The following is a 20,445-nucleotide window of genomic DNA, read 5'->3' on the forward strand; positions in this document are numbered from 1 at the left end:
ATGCCTCTGACAACACGGCCAGCTGCAGTGAGCCGGGTTGGGTGTTGCTGCGCTGGGAGTGATTGTGAATTCTCCTCGCGCCCCTCGTCAGTTCCCAGCCAAGCGGATCTCGTGATCCAGTTGGATCCGGTAGCTGGAGCACCCTGTGCTTTCCATCCTGGGTGTGTGGTTCTGTTTGTGCGTGTACGTGTGAAAGCAGAGGAACCGACTCCTAGACAGCCCAGCCGCGCTTTTTCTTCCTTGCTTTCTTCTGGAGGTTTGTTGGGTTTTCTCCCCGGTGCCCCTCCCCCCCGCCTTCTCTTCCTCGTGCGTTTCGCTCCCCCTCCTGTTTGCAATTGCGTTGCTTTGGCCGCCCTTCGGACCGCCTTCCATCGCCCCCTTCCTCGCCCGCCTGTGCATCCCGCCTCCAGGAAGCCTTGCTTGCTCGGCGCCGGCTTCTGTCGCTCCCCTCCGTCCCCCGAGGCGGCTTTCCCTGCTGCTCCCCTCGCCCCCTCCTCCCGCTGCATTCATTCTCTCCTGCCTCGATCCCTCTTTCTTTCTGCTCTCTTGCCTCGGGACCCCCTCCGCCTCGTCCTCTGGCGGTCCCCTGTTCGGCGCCCAGCCTTTCGTCTGCCGTTGCCGCCGCCTGCCTGCTTTCGCTGCTTTCCCTTCTGTCATTGCCCCCCTCCCTGCCCCTTGCTGCATTCCTCCCTTCTTTCCTTCTTCTCTCCAGCTCCCCGATCGAGATTCCCCCCCCCCCCCGCTTGTCCACTGCTGCATTCCTCCCTCCCTTCCTTCCTCTCTCCCGCTCCCCGATCGAGATCCCCCCCCCCCGTTTGTCCACTGCTGCAGCGTTTCCTTTTTCCATTCCGCCGCCCCTTTCGAAACGCTGCACCCGTCCCCTCCTCCCCCTCCCCACAACACACACACACACACACACACACACTCTCCTCCTTCCTCACTTTGGAATGAATCAAACTTCTGGATGGGGCGCCCAGCAATAGACCCCTGGCCTTTGGGCTTGCAGAGGGCCGGTCCTTGAAGCCGGGGGTCCCCATTCCGCACCCCTCCCAGAAAAGGGGAAAAGGCGGTTTCCCCAACCTGCTCCCTTCCCCGGCCGCCGCCGACGTCGGGGTACAAAACAAGGCGAAGTAACAAGCAGGGGAGCGATGCAAGTGCGGGGGAAGGCGAGCGAGGAATCCGGAGCCCCCGCGGCGTTCTAACCGCAAGGTGAGACGAGCGACTGCCCTTCCGGCCGATCCCTGCCTTGGTCGGCCAAGCCTATTACTTGAGAGCCATTGCCTGCCTTCCCTGGGCCGGCTTCCCCCGGGCCCTGCTGGTTCTGGGGGGAAGGGGGAGGTGCGTGCGTGCCCGTCTGCATTCATACCTTGGAACTATGCAGCCTGCCCGGTGTCACTCCATAAATCAGGATGCCAGGCAGAACTCCAGAGACCAGAGTTATGTATATACTGGAAAACTGGGGCCATCGGCAACCCCATTATCCCCCACCCCACCGCCCTTGCTGATCTTCGGAGAGAATCCACTTGTTTATCTCTTCCTTTGGGGCTGTGAATCCTACTTTGGACAACTTTGGCCTTTCTCTATAGCATTAGACAGTGGAATGGTGGTTGTGGAACCTAGTGGAATCTAGATGTGTGGCAGATGTATAATGGTTGGAGTCTTGAATCCTTCTGGTTCTTTTTTTTTTTTAAGGAATTGGCTTCCACTTGAAATATCTGCATCTTTTAATTCCTTCCTGATAGCAAGTGTGTGGCTGGTTGCTATATGCTCATAGAGTTGTCTTAAATCTGCTTCTGGGTAAGTGGGTGCTGAAGTACAGGGCAGGTAATTATTGGAATAATAATCCCCAGTTTTAAGATTGTGGGATACTGCAGGTGGCAACTTTCTTTTGTCACTACAAATGCGTATTGCCTACTTGGGTAAACCGTCTATTTCTAAAAGTGCAAATTTTCATCGGGTCTGAACAAAATTCCCATTGCAGCTAGGAATTCTGTTTCCTCTCTGGCTTTTTTGAAAATGTGCATGGGTAAAAACAGCACCTGTCCACCTTTGGTTTTAAAATCTTTGGACCAATAGCCATCAACCTGCTGCTGCTGCTGCTGTAAATATCTTCACTGTTTTCCCCACCTTGCTAAGAAAAATAATCAATGTGTCAAGAACATAAGATTACTTGTCCGAGATTCATACTTCCATTGTGGTGTTCTAGGGCCAGAATGATAGGATGTGTCTGTTATGCTACAAGACCTTAACAGGGCGAGGTCTGTTTGTGTATTAGGGTAGGGGGAGATAATTGGTGTCATACATAGATTTCTTTAACTCCTCACTAATAGGCAGGCAGGCAATCCGTGATTTCAGACAGAACATGAGACTGGTTTCTTGCAATACTGTAGGGTTTTTTGCTTAGCCCACTTCTGAGGTTGCGCTAGTGTGTTGTGCAGGTTTAATAGGACAGGGTAGGAGAGGATGCAAGAATGTTTAACACCTTTCTCTGGATGGTGCATCAGGGCAGCCTTCTCTAACCTACAGATGTATTAGTTGGGCTGCCATGACCATCATCCCGATGATGGAGGCTGATCATTGGGGATATTGGAAGTTGTAGTCCAAACATATTTGAAGAATACAAGATTGAGGATGCGTGCACTATTGTGCAGTGTGTGTTGGTCTGTGTGCACACATGTGACTAAGAAACTGATAGAGAAGGTTTTCCCCTCAATTTTTTCCAAGCATCAATCTGCCTGCAAGAATAATTGCATGGAGGGTATTGTACATCTCTCTGCTCGATGCCCTGGTATTTTTGCATGATTTCCCTTAACTCCTATTTTCCTTGTCTTAGCATATTGCACATATCTTTTCATACACTGGGGTTATGCTACTCCCACCCCCCTACTACCCTCTATTAATATTTTATTACAGGCACATATAATTTATTGAGGATGATTCCTACATTATACAGTGAACAAGGGTTATCTTTGTGTGCATGTGTGTGTCCTGTCCTGTCCTGGATATGCTGATGGATTTAAGCTTAGCATATTTCTCACTCATCCTTGACTGATCGCCTTCTTCAGAAGAATGTCTTTTATAGGGAAGTTTCCCTCAAAACAGGCATCCATGTGAATTTTCTATCCTTCTGTCTTGGTGGGCTTACTAGCAGAGGAACATCAATATTTGGAATGGCATCGTACTACCTATGATGAGGTTATCCTCATGATGGTGCTTAGTTGGGGGAGTCTGTTAGAGAGTGGGCGATTTTACACAAAAGAAGCACTAACAATTAAGGTAATTCCAGATGTGATATGTCTATAAGCTTGTATTTCTTGACAGGTAAATGGTGGTATAGCCATGGCTGCAAGGAAGGTTCTGGTAGTGGGATGGGATGGAGATCAGTACCAGACTGATGTAGGTTTCAGAAATCCATCACGCAGTTTGTGTCCAAAATATCTGTCTGCCTTTCGCAGAGTTTACTTGGGTTTTATATAGTTTTTACAAGCAAAGCACAGAGCAACAACACATTGCAATAACAGGTTCACTCCCCCAAATCTTCCCTAGAGAATCAAGAATACTATTCAGGCCAAGGTTAACTCATGCCTTTGCTCTGGTGAATTAATGAGCTAATAGATAACGGCTGTGCATCACCTTTCCTTTATTCCTGCATTTGGTTCTGCTAATTAGGTGAGTTTGTAGGTTTCCAAGATAAACAGCTACTGAGATCATGGTAATTTCTACGCATGCCTTTACATAGCTTTACCTCTCATTCCCACAGACTGACATAGCACACAAGAGCCAAATAGGAGGCAGGGTGGCTGAGACCTAATTTTACTACCGTTGTGAATCTGTGTCAGGCACAGCATCATTACTACAAGTAGTATGCTGTGAGTTGGAGCATCAGGAAGCCAGAGTATCATTTTATGCAGTGAAAGGGATGATGAAGGAAATGTTATTATGCCTCCCTTGATACTGAGCTGGTTGTGTGGGAGGCAGTAGGGCATAGTGGCTAGACTGCTAGTCTTAAACAAAGGAACCTCTAATTCACTTTCCTAGGCTTAGTTTCTTGGATAGGCTGAAATAGGTTCTCTGAGGAGGACTGAAAATTGTTTGCTGTTTGTTTATTGTAGAATATTTACAGAGATGCTCAGCTTAAACATTATATCTTGTTCTGGGTGGCAAGTCCATGTGTAGTCTGATTTATTTGGAGATTATTAGGGTGAGGAAGGCTTTATCAGGCACAATCCCAATATCCTGGGATTTGAAGTCCAAAATGGCATTTATGTTTTCTTGTAAATGGAGCTTACCATTTTGAGTTTGGAAATCAACGGGTAAAATGGAAATGGGATTTTCTACTTCCAAATGCCATTTCTTTATAGTGAAGTAAAAAAACTAACCTCTCACTTACCAAAAAAATCATTAGTTCTGTAAAAATTTAGTGTCCCTTAAAATTCCTGAAAAGTATCCTGCGTTGCAGCTACAACCCATCCCTTCAAAGCTTGGAGATGAACATATGGGTTAGGCATAGGTATGTTCCCTTTTATTCCGAAAACAGATCTGTGAAATAGCCTTACATTAATTGTACTCTGATTGTATCACACATACAAGGGGCTCAGCACAGTGAACAGTCTTCACCTCAGCCAGGTTAGGCTGATTTATATAGCAAGATTTGTGGCTGGATGCAGATTTGAAACTGTTTACCCCACCCCACTCCCTTTAAAATAAAAAAAAAGGTTTCCCAACTTTGTAGTCTTTATTTATTTTATTCAGCCCTATCCAGCATTGTTTGCTGTTTTCTTTTTGCCTTTTGTGTCAACAGATCTTGTGCATGTTTTGGGATTTTGCTTAGTCTGCTGGGTGAATTTTGTCTAGTACAGTATGTGATAAATCATAGATAAATAGATCATGGATAATTAACATCTTGCACAAACCATGCACATGTAATATTTAACCATAGGGACTGGTATATGGGTGAAACACAAGTGCATTTTTGGACGTTTTGTGTCTTAAATTTTTAATCCGTCCTAGCTTGGACACAGACAGTAGTAAACAGCACGTAACAAATTATAAGAGAAGACAGGTTAACAGACAGGTAAATACCGTATTTTTCACCCTATAAGACGCACTTTTTTACTCCCAAAAAGAGGGTGAAAATCTGAGTGCGTCTTATAAGCCGAATGTGGCCACCTGGGTCCACTGTTCCCTCTAAGGTGCGCGGCAACAAAACACCGTGCAGCAGTTTCCAACTGCCGCGCGGTGTTTTGTACTGTCACAGGCGCCGGAGGCTGGGGAGGTCCTTTGCAGACGGCTAGAACTGGCCACCTGCAAAGGACCTCCCCGGACTTGTTTTGGTGAGCGCGGGGTGACTGACTCTAGTTCAGCCTAGCAAGCCCGGGGAGGTCCTTTGTGGGCGGCCAATCCTAGCTGCTTGCGCCCGGCGCTGCAGCTAAAATAAACCCTCAAAGCCCCTGCCGCTACTAGAATATCTGCTGCCGCCTCCTTCTCCTCTAACAGCACCACATTTGCTGCCCGACGCTGCGGCAGATTTCCTGACAGTGAGAAGTGAAGCCGCCAAAGCTCCCGCCAAAGCTCCTGCCCATGGCAGCGGCGGCACATTTAGAGTGAAGCCGCCAAAGCTCCCGCTGGCGCCCCCGCCCATGGCAGCAGCATCGGCGCATCCCCCTCCACTCGGAGCATCTGAGCTGGGCAGCGCGTTACCCTGCTGCCCCCTCCTCCGCTGTGCTTTTGAGAAGCCATGAGGCTTTTTTTCCCCCTGCTGCCCTCCGCCGCCTTCCTACTGGCTCCCGCCCATGGCAGCAGCGGCGGCGCCTCCCCCTCTGTTCGGAGCATCTGAGCTGAGCCCCGTTACCCCTGCCCCCTCCTCCTCCGCCGTGCTTTTGAGAAGCCATGAGGCTTTTTTCCCCCTGCTGCCCTCCACCGCCTTCCTACTGGCTCCCGCCCATGGCAGCAGCGGCGGCGCGTCCCTCTCCACTCGGAGCATCTGAGCTGGGCAGCGCGTTACCCTGCTGCCCCCTCCTCCTCCGCCGTGCTTTTGAGAACAGCAGAGGAGGAGGGGGCAGGGGTAACGGGGCTCAGCTCAGATGCTCTGAACAGAGGGGGAGGCGCCGCCGCCGCTGCCACGGGCGGGAGCCAGTAGGAAGGCGGAGGAGGGCAGCAGGGGGAAAAAAGCCTCATGGGGGACGCGCTGCCGCTGCTGCCATGGGCGGGGGCGCCAGCGGGAGCTTTGACGGCTTCACTCCAAGTGTGGTGGTGCTGTTGGAGGAGGAAGAGGAGGCAGCTGTTATTCTGGTGGCGGCAAGGGCTCGTCGTTGGCATCTTCAGCAGCAGCCCTGCCCCCTGTGAAAAAAACCGAAGATGGAGCAGATCCACACAGATGACGTCGCCGCAACATGACTGGAGGAGGAATTCTGGGAGTTGAAGTCCACAAGTCTTCAAGCTGTCAGGTTTGAAGACCCCTTGGGGTTTTTTTCCTAAAGGGTTAAGGATGCAAGGATCTTGTAACTTGACAGCTTTAAGACTTGCATGCTTCAATGCCAGAGTTCCTGAGCCAACATGACTGGAGGAGGAACTCTGGGAGTTGAAGTCCACAAGTCTTCAAGCTGTCAGGTTTGAAGACCCCTTGGGGTTTTTTTTCCTAAAGGGTTAGGGATGCAAGGATCTTGTAACTTGACAGCTTTAAGACTTGCATGCTTCAATGCCAGAGTTCCTGACCCAACATTTTGGTTACTAAGCAGGAGCGTTGTTAAGTGATACTATATAACACTTTTAATTAAGCGGGTACCTTGAATGAACATAACTTTGAGTTTCAAATAATACTGATTTTGTTGTCTTAGGTGACACCTGTGAAAAAAATGCAGGTGCTGCTCAGGCATAAAAATGTGCTGCTCAAATACTATACTTTTCTGCTCACACTGAAAAAAAATTAGAGGGAACATTGCCTGGGTCATCTAAAAATGGGGGACATAAAATTGTTCTTAAACTGCTGTTAACTTTATACAGTTGATATAAAATATTTTACTACAGTATTTGGTTCAGAATCTTTTTTTTCTAGATTTTCCTCCTTTAAAATTGGGTGCGTCTTATATTCCGGAGCGTCTTATAGGGCGAAAAATACGGTAATTATTAAAAACCCTAGCACTGAGTAACCCAAAGCAATACAGGTAGTCCTCAACTTATGACCACAACAGAGTCCAAAATTTCTGTTGCTAAACAAGACAGGTGTTAAATGAATTTTGCCCCATTTTATGACATTTCTTGCCACACTTGTTAGGTGAACCACTGAAGTTGTTAAGTTAGTAACACCATTTGAGTTTGCTTGTCAGAAGGGTGCAAAAGGTGATCATCCTGGGACACTGCAATCGTCATAAATATGAATCAGTTGCCAAGTGTCTGAATTTTGATCACATGGCCATGGGGATGTTGCAACTGTCATAAGTGTGAAAAACTGTCATAAGTCACTTTTTTCAGTGCCGTTGTAACTTTGAACGGCGATTAAATGAACTGTTGTAAGTTAGGACTGTATGAATAATCCATTCTGTTTCCTGATGTTTTCTAAAGTGCCCAATATTCTGTTAAATATTTACATTGCTATTTTCCTCTGCAATCATCTAGTTACCCAGGAATGGTAATGTGCAAAGCAAGAAATCCAGAACAGGCTAAGATTGCTGTCTCTTCTACTTGTAACCTTCTAGCGAAGAAGCTATCTTCCCAAGTGTCATCCATCTCTTTAAACATCCCTCTGCATTGAAGTGTGTGTACACACATACATAAACATAGACATCCCTTTTCTTACTAGCTGATATAATCCCCCCCCTTCTTCACACATATACTGCACGCACGCACGCACACACAGAGTTATGTGCCTGATTGTGTTATATGCGTGTGTGTGTATGTGCTGATTTGGAACAGGTTTTGTGTAGGATAGTTTGGGTATTGTGTCACCTTCTGTAACCAAAATAAACACATTGCAGATGGGAGATGTCAGATGAAGTTTTTCAGCTAGCAGCTGCGGTAACACTACACTGCCGGGAATTATCAACAACTCATAAGAAGACAAGACCCTTTCTCATCCTTGAGTCCCCTCAAAGGGGCTGCAATTCAGTTTATGCCTGGATTCTTTGCCATTCTCCCCTGGTCCTCTATCCACCCCAAATTCTACTTTACTAACTTACATACACACACATACTGTATGATAACAGATAATTTTATCCTGGTGTGTGTGTGTGTGTTATCTCAATGGCACAGATGTGGCCAAAGAAAACATAGTTAGAAACCCCACTAGATACAAGCAAGGAAAAGTTCTTGAAAACGGCATTGCAAGTGGAGGTGATGTTAGACTTTGAAAGTGCAAAATAGCATCATGAAGAGAATTATAAATTTGTGACTAAAAAAAATCAAGGCTCGGTAATATTTGTGGGTATCCAATAAGGAAGTACTGAGGAAAATGGGACAAGGAGTCATGCTGGCTGGGGAATTCTAGGAGTTGAAGTCCACCCATCTTCATGTTGCCAAGGTTGAGGAACACTGCACTGTCAGGTGCCTGAGAATAAGTGGCACTTAAATTTTTACTGTTTTCATGTGGCACATTGAACCATAAAAATAGTTGGCTAGATCTTAAATTTCCATCTTCTGCAAACTAAGCCCAGAATACCATCTAATCCCAGATAATTGGCCCAATCAGAAAATTGTGGTTCAGTTAATCATGGGTAAGCATGTTCCATGAACAGAAGCTTTCTGTGTCAAAGGGAAGTAAACCAAAGAGATTAAACTTCTTTAAAACACTTTTATATAGCTAAAACTATAAAATATTCATAAGACACACAGGTAAGAGACCACACCTGGTTACAGATCTCAGCATATTTTATACATACCTATCAACGGCCGCTTGTCCACCCTTCCCAGGAAGATAGACCCAGGTTAGTCACATGCTAACAGTCTGCCTATAATTTATTATTATACCTAAATGCCTAAAGTGAATTAAGTTCATACTAAGCACTCAGCCACTTCTTGTTTTTCTGTATTATGCAGTGCCTGGCACATACCTCAAGCCAGAAACTGTGCATACATTCCTTACCAGGGTTTACACATCAGACAAACATGACTGTGCCTTAGATATGTAGCAGTGTGGCTATACTTTAAAATACTAACTCTAAGCAATTTGAACAAAAAATAAAACTTATATAAATTGTATAATATGTCATTCCTAATAAAGTAGAATAAAATATGGATTAAAATATAAGAATGAAGACGTGGCATAAAAGGGACAGTTAGAAGCTTGCTTAAAGGGACAGGGAAATGTCATCAGCCTTCAACCACAACATGTTCCAGCAAATGTCCCTATGTCAAAAGTCCAAAACCACAAGGTTCAATTAAAGTTCGTTAATGGCACGTAGTCCATACCTGTAACAAAAGAAGAAGACCCCCATCTCCTTATAAGGCTTTTTCCTCAATGTAACCAATAAGAAATGAGTAAAGTGTTTCCGTGTTACACTGTCTTTGAGAATGTATAAGAATGCGTGCTTCGATAATGAACGTCGTTCAGAAATTCACAACGTTAGCCATGGGCTAACGTTTCTGAACCTGGCTGCCAAATAAACTTTTCCTGTATCCTGAGAAGTCTAATGCCTGTCATTTTCTGCAACAATTCTGGCGACCGTGGCGGCAGGACTTAGAGCGATATTACGCTGAGGACGGAACGGACCGACCGGTGCCCCATCGAGGCCATCTCACCCTTCTTCAAGCGCCACGGAGATCTTTCTCTGGAAGGGGGCCGATGACCACTCTTGGGCATCCGGAGGACACCACCGATCCAAGAATCTGACCAGGATCAGGACAAGTTAATAAAAATTACGCCAGCTGAGAAAGAAGATGCCTGCAGGCAAGTATCAAAAGAATTGTAGACCCACTCGGTTAGGAGTGGAAGAGGGGGCCCAGTCACCCCCCTGAGCCCGGGATAGCGTCCCTTCCAAATGGAACCGGCATATCCTAATGAGGCTCTAGGCTTGTGTGGGTGGTTAAGTCATCGCAGTTCCTGGAGGAGACCATGGTATTCCGGCACCCCAGGTCGGTGACAGTGTCTTAGAAATAGAACATGGGAAGGTGGGGAGCGTTCCTCGAATGCCTCTCCAATGCATGTTGAGGAGAAAAAAAAAAAGCTTTGAGAGAGTTTTAGTAAAGTCTCTGGCAGAGAAATTATCCTCACCCCTATTGTACAAGCCTCAAGGAGGAAAGAAAAAGAAAAAGAGAGTCTCAACGAAACGTTTAGTTCCTGTCTGTTTTAACTTGCATGGTTGTCCTTGATACAATACAATACAATATGCTCATTCCACAAGTTCAGAGATGCCTTTCCTGCCCCCCCTTTTTCCCTAATGTCATCTGCAGAGTGACTAATGAAGATACAATACAATATAATAGCAGAGTTGGAAGGGACCTTGGAGGTCTTCTAGTCCAACCCCCTGCCCAGGCAGGAAACCCTATACCGTTTCAGACAGATGGCTATCCAACATCTTCTTAAAGACTTCCAGTGTTTGGGGCATTCACAACTTCTGGAGGCAAGCTGTTCCACTGATTAATTGTTCTAACTGTCAGGAAATTTCTCCTCAGTTCTAAGTTGCTTCTCTCCTTGATTAGTTTCCACCCATTGTTTCTTGTTCTACCCTCAGGTGCCTTGGAGAATAGTTTGACTCCCTCTTTGTGGCAACCCCAGAGATATTGGAAGAATGCTATCATGTCTCCCCTAGTCCTTCTTTCTCTTAAGCTAAACATACCCAGTTCCTGCAACCGTTCTTCATATGTTTTAGTCTCCAGTCCCCTAATCATCTTTGTTGCTCTTCTCTGCACTCTTTCTAGAGTCTCCACATCTTTTTTACATCGTGGCGACCAGAACTGAATGCAGTATTCCAAGTGTGGCCTTACCAAGGCATTATAAAGTGGTATTAACACTTCACATGATCTTGATTCTATCCCTCTGTTGATGCAGCCTAGGACTGATGATGTGTTTAAGTGTTTTTTTGTTTTGTTAAAAAGAAAGAACAAACTGTCCCATTAGGTGGGGCCAGGAGAAAGAAAACCAAAGAGCTTATCGAAGGGACAGATCAAATGGACCACAAACCTGATCCAAGGGAGCAGTTGAGATAAAAACTCAGATTGCCCCTAAGAGAATTTTATTGCCAGAAGCTGAGGGGGAGCTATGTAAGGTGTGGATATATGCTTCATTCTCAATGACTGATTTATATAATTGGAAAAATCAAATTCCTGCTTATAGAGAAAATCCAGATGAGATGCATGTCCTTTTTGCATCCATTTTTCTGAACTCACCAGTCTGCTTGGGCTGACATAAAAAGTCTGATGGAAATTTTATTAACCACAGAGAAAAGAAGGCTGGTGAAGGTAACCATGAATAAGCCTTTGCAGACGGATCATGTAAAAAAAATAATCCAGACTGGACATGGTTACTGAAGGAACCAGATTAGGAACCTAGTACCTACATTCAGCCGCAAAACTATTGGACCTTAGTTTTGTTAGGATTCAAACAAAAGTTAAGAATTTAAGGAAGGTCTATTAAATTCAACAGAAACAGGATAAAAATCCAGGGGAATTCCTAGAATGCATTTACCAAACCTTTAGGCAATATACCACATTAGATCCTGAGGTTGAAGAAAATAAGAGAATGGTCAGTATGATCTCCAGAAGATAGGCTAAAGATACAGAAGGATCTTGACAAACTTGAACATTGGGCACTATCTAATAAAATGAAATTCAATGGTGAAAAGAGTAAGGTTCTACATTTAGGCAACAAAAACGAAATGCACAGGTACAGAATAGATGGTACCTTGCTCAACAGTAGTAACTGTGAAAGGAATCTTGGAGTCCTAGTGGACAACCATTTAAATATGAGCCAGCAGTGTGCAGCAGCTACCAAAAAAAAAGCCAACACAGTTCTAGGCTGCATAAACAGAGGGATAGAATCAAGATCACGTGAAGTGTTAATACCACTTTATAAGGCCTTGGTAAGGCCACACTTGGAATACTGCATTCAGTTTTGGTCACCACGATGTAGAAAAGATGTGGAGACTCTAGAAAGAATGCAGAGAAGAGCAACAAAGAAGAGGGAGTCAAAAACTATTTTCCAAGGCACCTGAAGGTAGAATAAGAAGCAATGGGTGGAAACTAATCAAAGAGAGAAGCAACTTAGAACTGAGGAGAAACTTCTGGACAGTTAGAACAATTAATCAGTGGAACAGCTTGCCTCCAGAAGTTGTGAATGCCCCAACACTGGAAGTCTTTAAGATGTTGTATAGTCATTTGTCTGAAACGTTATAGGGTTTCCTGCCTGGGCAGGGGGTTGGACTAGAAGACCTCCAAGGTCCCTTCCAACTCTGCTATTGTATTGTATTGTATCTTCATTGGTCACTCTGCAGATGACATTAAGGAAAAAAGGGGGCCCAGGAAAGGCATCTCTGAACTTGTGGAATGAGCATACAAGGGCTCAAAACCTCAGAGAAAAAGGAACTTCAAAAGGCAAGAGGAAACACATTTTTTCTCGCCAAGACTCTTAGGTAGAGTGGGGGGCAAGGGGACCTGCCGGAAGAATTGTCGAGGAGGTTGTTTGCGGGGATCGGTAGTTAGAGGCACACATGCTGTTGTTAATCAGGTTGCTGCAGCCTGTCTCTGTTGTGACAAAACAACCCAAAGACAGGATGGAAACTTCCTTTGGAAGTCCTTCTACAGGGCTCCCAGGTGCTGTGTGGCAAATAGATGTCCCCACAATTTTCCCAGAAAGTGAGATTTAGAGATCTCTTGGTTTTGTGTGTACTAAAAGACCTTGTGCCAAGGTTTGGGGTGCCTTTGAATAGGGCCTCAGATTCTGGCCACCATCAGATGAATCAAGAGCCCCACCCAGATGCAAACGATGTGTTAATGAAAGTCTCCATACATCTGGATCTTTAAAAATATGCCAGCGCTGCTGGGAGATCCAACCTAGAACCCTGGCCGAATGCAAACAATGTATGGACAAACATCTCTATACATTGTCTCTATACACCTTGATCTTTAAAAATATGCCAGCGTGGCTGGGAGGTCAAGAAAGTTTTGGATCTTTAAAAATTAGAGATCCAAATTAGAAACGGAACACCCAGGGCAGAGACAGGTATTAACAATCTAGTGCTTAAGGAGATAGAACAATGGGCATAACTTCAAGCAAAAGTAAGAAATTTAGCAGGTCATAAAAAGGTAAAGCCTATTGAATAGGAAGATCTAGGTAATTGGACTTGATTAATTTGATGTAATTCTTAGGTGTGTATCTATACTAATAACATTTAGAATTGAATGGCGTTCAATTGATTTTGATATGTTTAACCAGCTGGCAAAATAAGTAAGCTTTTCAGGTGGGGCTTGAAGCTGTGGGGAACGATAGGATATAAACTGCTTGGAGAATGAGCCACATGTTTCCCAAGGAAAGAAAATTGAAGATTTAAAGGGACAGACTCTTCCCCAGGCCTGAAAGTGTTGTTTCAGGGTATTTGTGCATATAGGTCTGGGTGGATTGAATAAAATGGAAATTGCATGAAAGGTCTTTGTGAAAAGTAGACGGAAGAAAGAGAGATGACAGGATGCAAAGTAAAGCTGAATTGCTGACAGTTGCATTGTCAAATAATTCCAAACCCCAAAGCAGAGGTCGATGTAATTGGTGTAAGAAAGAAAAAAGGGGTGGGGGGGCACTGGCTACAAGAATGTCCCAAGACATGCTTGAATGCCCAGTTCCTCTTTTGGGTCGTGATATCCTATGCAAAATGGGAGCTACACTGTCCTTTGAGGAAGATAAAATGGCTCTAATGATGAGGCACTCCCCCAGATGAGATATGGTGAGTAATGCTGGTTCAAGAATCCACCAGGCCATGCGTATAATCATGCACCAATAATTATACAAGTAAAGCCTCTAGCCATGCCCGTTTGGCTATGCCTTCTTCACCATCTCAAATACATAGAGACAACTAAAAACTGTTTGCTTTTGAGTAGGAAAAACCCCGTAGCGGGTCAAAAGAGGCTGTGTGCTTGGACTAGGTTTCTCCAAGGATTTAAAAATTCACCTACCTTTTTGGTGAAGCCTTTGCCTCAGGCCTAGAAAATTTCCAGCCTTGCGAAGATGGAAATGTGCTACTCTAATATGTAGATAATATCTCAGTAACCGAACAGACAAAGGAGATTTGTTGAAGAAAAAATACCAATCAATCAATTGCTTCATCTGTTAATGGACAAGGGACACCGTGCCCCAAGGCAAAAAGCTGGAAAAGCCCCAAGTTAAATACTTAAAGTACACCATAACGCAGGGACAAAGATTAATAGGATGTGAGTGAAAAGAAGCTGTATGCCAAATTATGAACCCATGAACAGGAAAGAGTTGCGAGAATTCTTAGGTGCAGCAGGATATTGCAGAATGAGGATTTCAAATTTCACGCTTCTAGCCAAACCTCCTTACGCATCTACGAAGGGGGGTGGAAAAAAAAGAAAAGAAGAACCCTTGCTTGGGGTTTAAAGCAGAAACAGGCGTACAAAGCCCTAAAGTCAGAATTATCTCGGGCTCTGATAAGAAAAAGGAAGTTGGCAACAACCTGTGGCTTATCTATCTAAACAACTGGACTGTGGTGCAAAAGGCTGGCCACATTGCCTAAAATTCTAGCCGCCACGGCTCTCCTAATGGAGGAAACTAATAAATTAACTTTTAGACAGCCTACCAATATCTACACTAGCCACACAATTCAAGGAATTTTAGAAATGAAGGGACATTTACAAATATCAGGCACTCCTGACTCAAAATCCACAAGTGACCTTGAAGCAAACAAATGCCCTTAAACCCTGCCTCCCTTTTGCCAATACCAGGACCCGAAATTGAGTATAATTGTATGAGAATCATTGAGAGTCAGTTTTCATGCAGACCAGACTTAACGGACATGCCGTTGAAATCTGCAGACTATAACTTGGTCACTGGTGGATCAAGCTTCATTACTATGGGAAAACATTATGCAGGCTATGCAGTAGTCTCTCTTGCCCAAATCTTTGAGAGTGGACCTCTCCCAAAAGGCACTAGTGCCCAAGTAGCAGAATTATGGGCTTTAATCCGTGCATTAGAGAGGACAAAGAATGAAAGGGTGAACATCTGAACTGACTCTGTATGCCTTCCTTACTTTGCATATCAATACTGCTGATTATAGGGAAAGAGGTCTTTTAACTGCCTCAGGAAAGAAATTAAGCAAATGTGTGAATTGCACTGTTAAAGAAAAGATAAGGTGTGTTTTGAAACCCACCATGGGATTTTGTGTTCATTTTCCCCCTGGAAACACCAGTTCCCACTCTCTCTTTGAAGGACCAGTTCAAAGGGATAGGCAAATGGACCCTAACCCAGAAGTTCCATTACAGCCCCTAACTGGTATGTACTTGGCAGGAACCTTACAGGTCTGAACTAATGAAAAGAACCTCCGAGCCCATGCCTTTTCTATGAACATAGGAGTGTGTAGGGGGAAATGGAGTCTTCTTCTTATGTGGGAAAAGCTTGCTGTTTCCATATGAATAGATCAGGGAAAGTCTGGGGCGTGGTCCAAGAACTACGAGTTTGAGCTTCCTCTATTGGTCAAAAAGTACAAGGAACAGATGTGTGGTTCTCTTGGCTACCGGGAACAGGTTGGATCAAGCAAATGCTATTTCTTTTATTATGTGGAATCGCAAGTTTAGCCTTCCTCCCTTGCATAATACCCTTGCTTAAACAACTCGTTATGAGGTCTGTAAAGGAAACACAGGGTGAAAAGTAGTTAATGTTAAATAAAAAGCCTAATCCCACATACCCTTAAAGAAGATGATATTCAAATTGCACTCTTAGAAGTAGAGAAAGTGATTTTGGAAGATAAGCCCTAAGATATGTATTGCTTGTATCCTTGCTTTTTTGCTATTCTGTATCCTTCATGCTTATATTGTTAATCTAACAGGCTAGACTCAATTGTGGGTATTAATAGACTCTAGAAGGGGGGAAATAAAGTAGAATAAAATATGGATTAAAATATAAGAATGAAGACGTGGCATAAAAGGGACAGTTAGAAGCTTGCTTAAAGGGACAGGGAAATGTCATCAGCCTTCAACCACAACATGTTCCAGCAAATGTCCCTACGTCAAAAGTCCAAAACCACAAGGTTCAATTAAAGTTCGTTAATGGCACGTAGTCCATACCTGTAACAAAAGAAGAAGTAAGACCCCCATCTCCTTATAAGGCTTTTTCCAAAAGGTAACCAATAAGAAATGAGTAAAGTGTTTCCGTGTTATACTGTCTTTGAGAATGTATAAGAATGCGTGCTTCAATAATGAACGTCGTTCAGAAATTCACAACGTTAGCCATGGGCTAACGTTTCTGAACCTGGCTGCCAAATAAACTTTTCCTGTATCCTGAGAAGTCTAATGCCTGTCATTTTCTGCAACAATAAGCTATATGCTAGTCTACATTATGGAAAATTACAACTTACTATATTGTATCTCACAGTGGATATCAGATTACTCTTTCAAAAAGAAGAAACCTTGGGTTGGACAATGACTTCTGTATGACACTTGCATAATGTCAGAAAATTGGTTAGGCTGAATACAAGCAATCATGTTTCCTCCATTTTATTGGTAGGGGGGGAAATTGTCACTTTGATGGGCAAGAGTAGAATCTAAAATTCCTGGCATATGAGAACAATAAGAGAGCAGAGGCAGAAAAACAGAGTTCCTAAGAAGAGTTTTCAAACCATGTGGAGCCATTCTGAGTATTTTCTTGCCAAATGCTGGAGTAGGATTTTTGCACCCTGTATTGATAAATACAAATCCTGGGAGGTTAGAAGTTATGGGACTTGCAATCCTGATTCATCAAGGCTTCCCTTCTTTGGGGAAGCCTGCTCTAGTACATATTACAGAAGGAAACTTTATCACTGCCCTGGATTTCATGGTCAAATATTCCACATTTCCAAGTCAGAAAAATGCAAAGAGGAGAGACCATCCTTAGAAAATCTTTCAGAATTTAGGTATCAGGCTCATTGGGGTCTGGGTAAAGTTTTAATGAATTTGGTGGCCCCACATGTTCAAATGATCCAAGACAACATAAAAGGAATTGAGAACCAGCAGTTCTGGAGATCTTTGGGAATCAACACATTTGATTCAAAAATGGGCAACAAATGTTCTGGTAAAATCACAAGGGTTTTTGACTGAATTTGTCTGAAATGGTATAGGGTTCTCTGCTTGAGCAGGAGGTTGGACTAGAAGACCTCCAAGGTCCTTCCGACTCTGTTATTCTGTTTGTTGTCTGTTTGGTTTGGTTTTAGTACGCCCCAGGAGTTTTGGATTGATTGGGGTTTATTTCTCTTCCAGGTCCTTGCGCTGCATTTGGCCAGTCGTTCTCTCTGTCACCTAGGATGAGTAACTGCAGCAGTCGTGCCCTGACCCTGCTGTCTAGTGTTTTTGGAGCGTGCGGGCTGCTCCTGGTGGGCATTGCTGTCAGTACTGACTATTGGCTGTTCATGGAGGAAGGGATTGTATTTCCACAAAACCAGACCACGGAAATAGTCATGGCACTCCATGCTGGCCTCTGGAGGGTTTGCTTCTTTGCAGGTAAGGGTCCGAGGACTCTCCTCCAATGCTGCTTTCATTTATGAATCTTGGGACCATATCTTAGGACCAATCTTAGTATCTCCATCTTAGGACCTCAGGACTAAACCAGACTCAAGCTTCCTCATTTCCTAAATTCCTCTATATTCTTCAGTTCATAGCAGATGCAAGCAACCAGAGCCACTCGTGAATAATGAGAATCAGTAACTTTATTGTCTACCATCTATGTTACAAGAATCTCACCAGACTGCTTGTCTTGGGAACAACCAGATAAGGCTTCATGGATCTTGAGGGAGGTCTACCTTATGCTGCTTGTGGCTGCGGAAAGACTCCAAGCTAGGCCCTTGTTTGATTCCTCCTTCCAGCCTAGCTGGTACCGTGATTCCCCGAAAATATGACAGGGTCTTATATTTTTTTGACCCACGAAATATGGCCTTGGGCTTATTAAAGGGGAGGGCTTATTTTTTTTGGGTTATATGGCCTTGGGCTTATTAAAGGGGAGGGCTTATTATGGCCTTGGGCTTATTAAAGGGGAGGGCTTATTATTTTTTGGTTGCCAGGCGGCTGCTCCCTTGCGACCGGGCTCCCGAAGAGCCTCAAGGTCGAATGGCTCAAGGTCGAATGGCTGTGTTGCACTGTGTTGCACAGCCTCAAGGTCGAATGGCTGTGTTGCACTGTCGCAGCAGCAACGCAGCAGCCATGAGGTGAACAAGCTCGCGAGCAGCCGCCAGCAACCCCCCTTTCCAGCCAGGCACAGCGCCGCTGACCGACCTAGCAGTACCCGGAAGGCACCAAACAAGGTGAGCATCCATAGAGCGTACTTCCAGAGCGGCATCCATCCTCCGTGCTTTGAAAAAAAAACCCTAAGCGGAGGGTGGCGCCAGCAGCGAAGATGCCATCTCTGCAGGTACTGTAGAGTTAGTCAAGGGCATCATGAGCCTGTGAGTCACGTGAGCGGGGAGTGGAAAAGCCGCTGCGCAACCCCCCTCTCCAGCCATGCAGAGCCCCATTCACTCACCTAGGGGCATTCTGAAGGCACCGAGCCACGGGAGGCGGAGGGCGGCGAACAGGCGCTCGCCTTGCTTGGTGCCTTCCGGGGACTGCTAGGTCAGTCAACGGTGCTGTACCCGGCTGGAAAGGGGGGTTGCCGGCGGCTGCTCGCGAGCTTGTTCACCTCATGGCTGCTGCGTTGCTGCTGCAACAGCGCAACACAGCCATTCGACCCTGAGGCTGTGCCCGGCTCTTCGGGAGCCCACTCGCAAGAGAGCAGCTGCCTGGCAACCCCCCTCTTCAGCTGAGCACAGCCCCGCTGACCGACCTAGCGGTACCCCGAAAGCACCAAGCAATGCAAGCGCCTTTGCCCCCACCTCGTTCCCGCGGCTTGGCACCTTTGGGATACCGCTAGGTCGGCGAGCGGTGCTCTGCCTGGCTGGAGGGGGGGTTGTCTAGGGGGCTTATTTTTGGGGGTGGGCTTATATTTTTGCCCACGCGAAAAATGTGGCAAGGCTTTAGTTTCAGGACAGGTCGTATTTTCAGGGAAACACGGTAATTTTGCAACAGATCAACGTTGGATAGCTAGAGTAGCAAAATAATGCCTTGAGTGAAGGGCAAAATTGATATTTGGGTAAATTCTAGTCAACTTAATTCTGGTTGACTACATGCAAAGTTGAAAACACTGGGCAATGTGGAAACTCAAGAAATTGAGTTCTTCCCAGAAGGTCTGGAGTGGTCTGCAGCTCAGCTCTTGACAAGGTTCTTCAGAGAGCTGTGATTCACCTAGATTTGGCTAAAAGGTTGGCTCTGAATTCCAAGCTATGCTAATCAGGCTGGGGAGGCAGGGCAGAGTTGACCTTGGTAGTATGTTATCTCCAAGTGAGAATTCATTAAAGGACTTGGAATGAGAAGGTCTGTGTCAGATTCGTGTATCTGCCATTCTTCCGTGGATGAAAAGGGGGGTTGGATTTGATACATTTTGTTCTTTCTCTTTTTTCTATGTATCCTAAGTATCCTAGGTCTTGCCTGTTTTTATAACCTTTCGCCTGATTTACAACTGTGGCCTGGTGCCTCAGAGGTCTGGGAAATCCTCACCTCTTGGAGGATGCAAGGGGGTGGGGGAGCCATGTGGGTTGTGAGAAGGAATGGAAAGTTTCCCTTCCACCTTCGATTGAGGTGCGGACCGTCGCCCCTTCTTGTTAGCATATCTCCAGATAAGAAATAAAAACCGATAACATGTTCTAATTAAAAACAAACTTTAATATGAAAATAAAAATAAACAAATCTATCTAATTGTTACATTTTGGCAAGAGCAATTGTCGCCCACCTTCTTGGCAGACGAACAGAAGATCAAAACTCTCTGGAATGTGTGATGTATTAAGGAACGTGTTAAGAAGCATGCACAGTAAATCATTGTCAGATAAGGCCTATGACCTTCAGCACGGCTAGCAAACAATTAACGCAGTGACACCCCTTCTTTTGCTAGTTGGGCTGATGTCATCAAATCATCAAATAAGGCACATCTTCTTTCGCAGATACTCGTGTTGAGCTGCTGGAAGTGGTTTGTTGAGCATGTCGGCAATCTGATCATGTGTACAAACATATTGCAATTTAACAAAACCTTGCTTAACTAATTGCTTTGTGTTTTGATAACGAATGTCAATGTGTCTGGACCTAGAACCTGTAAAATGTGACTCAGAAAAATAAACCACCGATTCATTATCTTCCATCATGGTGATTGGTCGAATCGGACGTGTCCAGATATCTGTCATCAAAGCATCAAACCACGTTAGAGAATTACAAGCATCTGAAACACAAGCATATTCAGCT

General features: G+C 44.9%; 1 protein-coding gene across 4 annotated transcripts in view; it reads left to right on the forward strand.

The window, feature by feature from the left end:
• Positions 1-892: 892 nt before the first annotated feature.
• Positions 893-20,445, forward strand: part of LOC309400494 (voltage-dependent calcium channel gamma-7 subunit) — a 198,997-nt gene continuing 179,444 nt past the window's right edge. For 3 of the 4 annotated variants that reach the window (XM_081969021.1, XM_081969020.1, XM_081969022.1), the window contains exons 1-2: positions 893-1,209; positions 17,386-17,625. In XM_081969021.1, the coding sequence (XP_081825147.1) occupies positions 17,430-17,625 (196 nt within the window). In that variant the 5' untranslated portion in view covers positions 893-1,209; positions 17,386-17,429. Of the gene's footprint in view, positions 1,210-17,385; positions 17,632-20,445 lie in introns of those variants that run through there. The other variant, XM_081969023.1, reaches the window with a different exon arrangement.

This window comes from Natrix helvetica, assembly GCF_964273705.1.
Source record: "Natrix helvetica genome assembly, chromosome: W".
In the NCBI taxonomy this organism is placed as follows: domain Eukaryota; kingdom Metazoa; phylum Chordata; class Lepidosauria; order Squamata; family Natricidae; genus Natrix; species Natrix helvetica.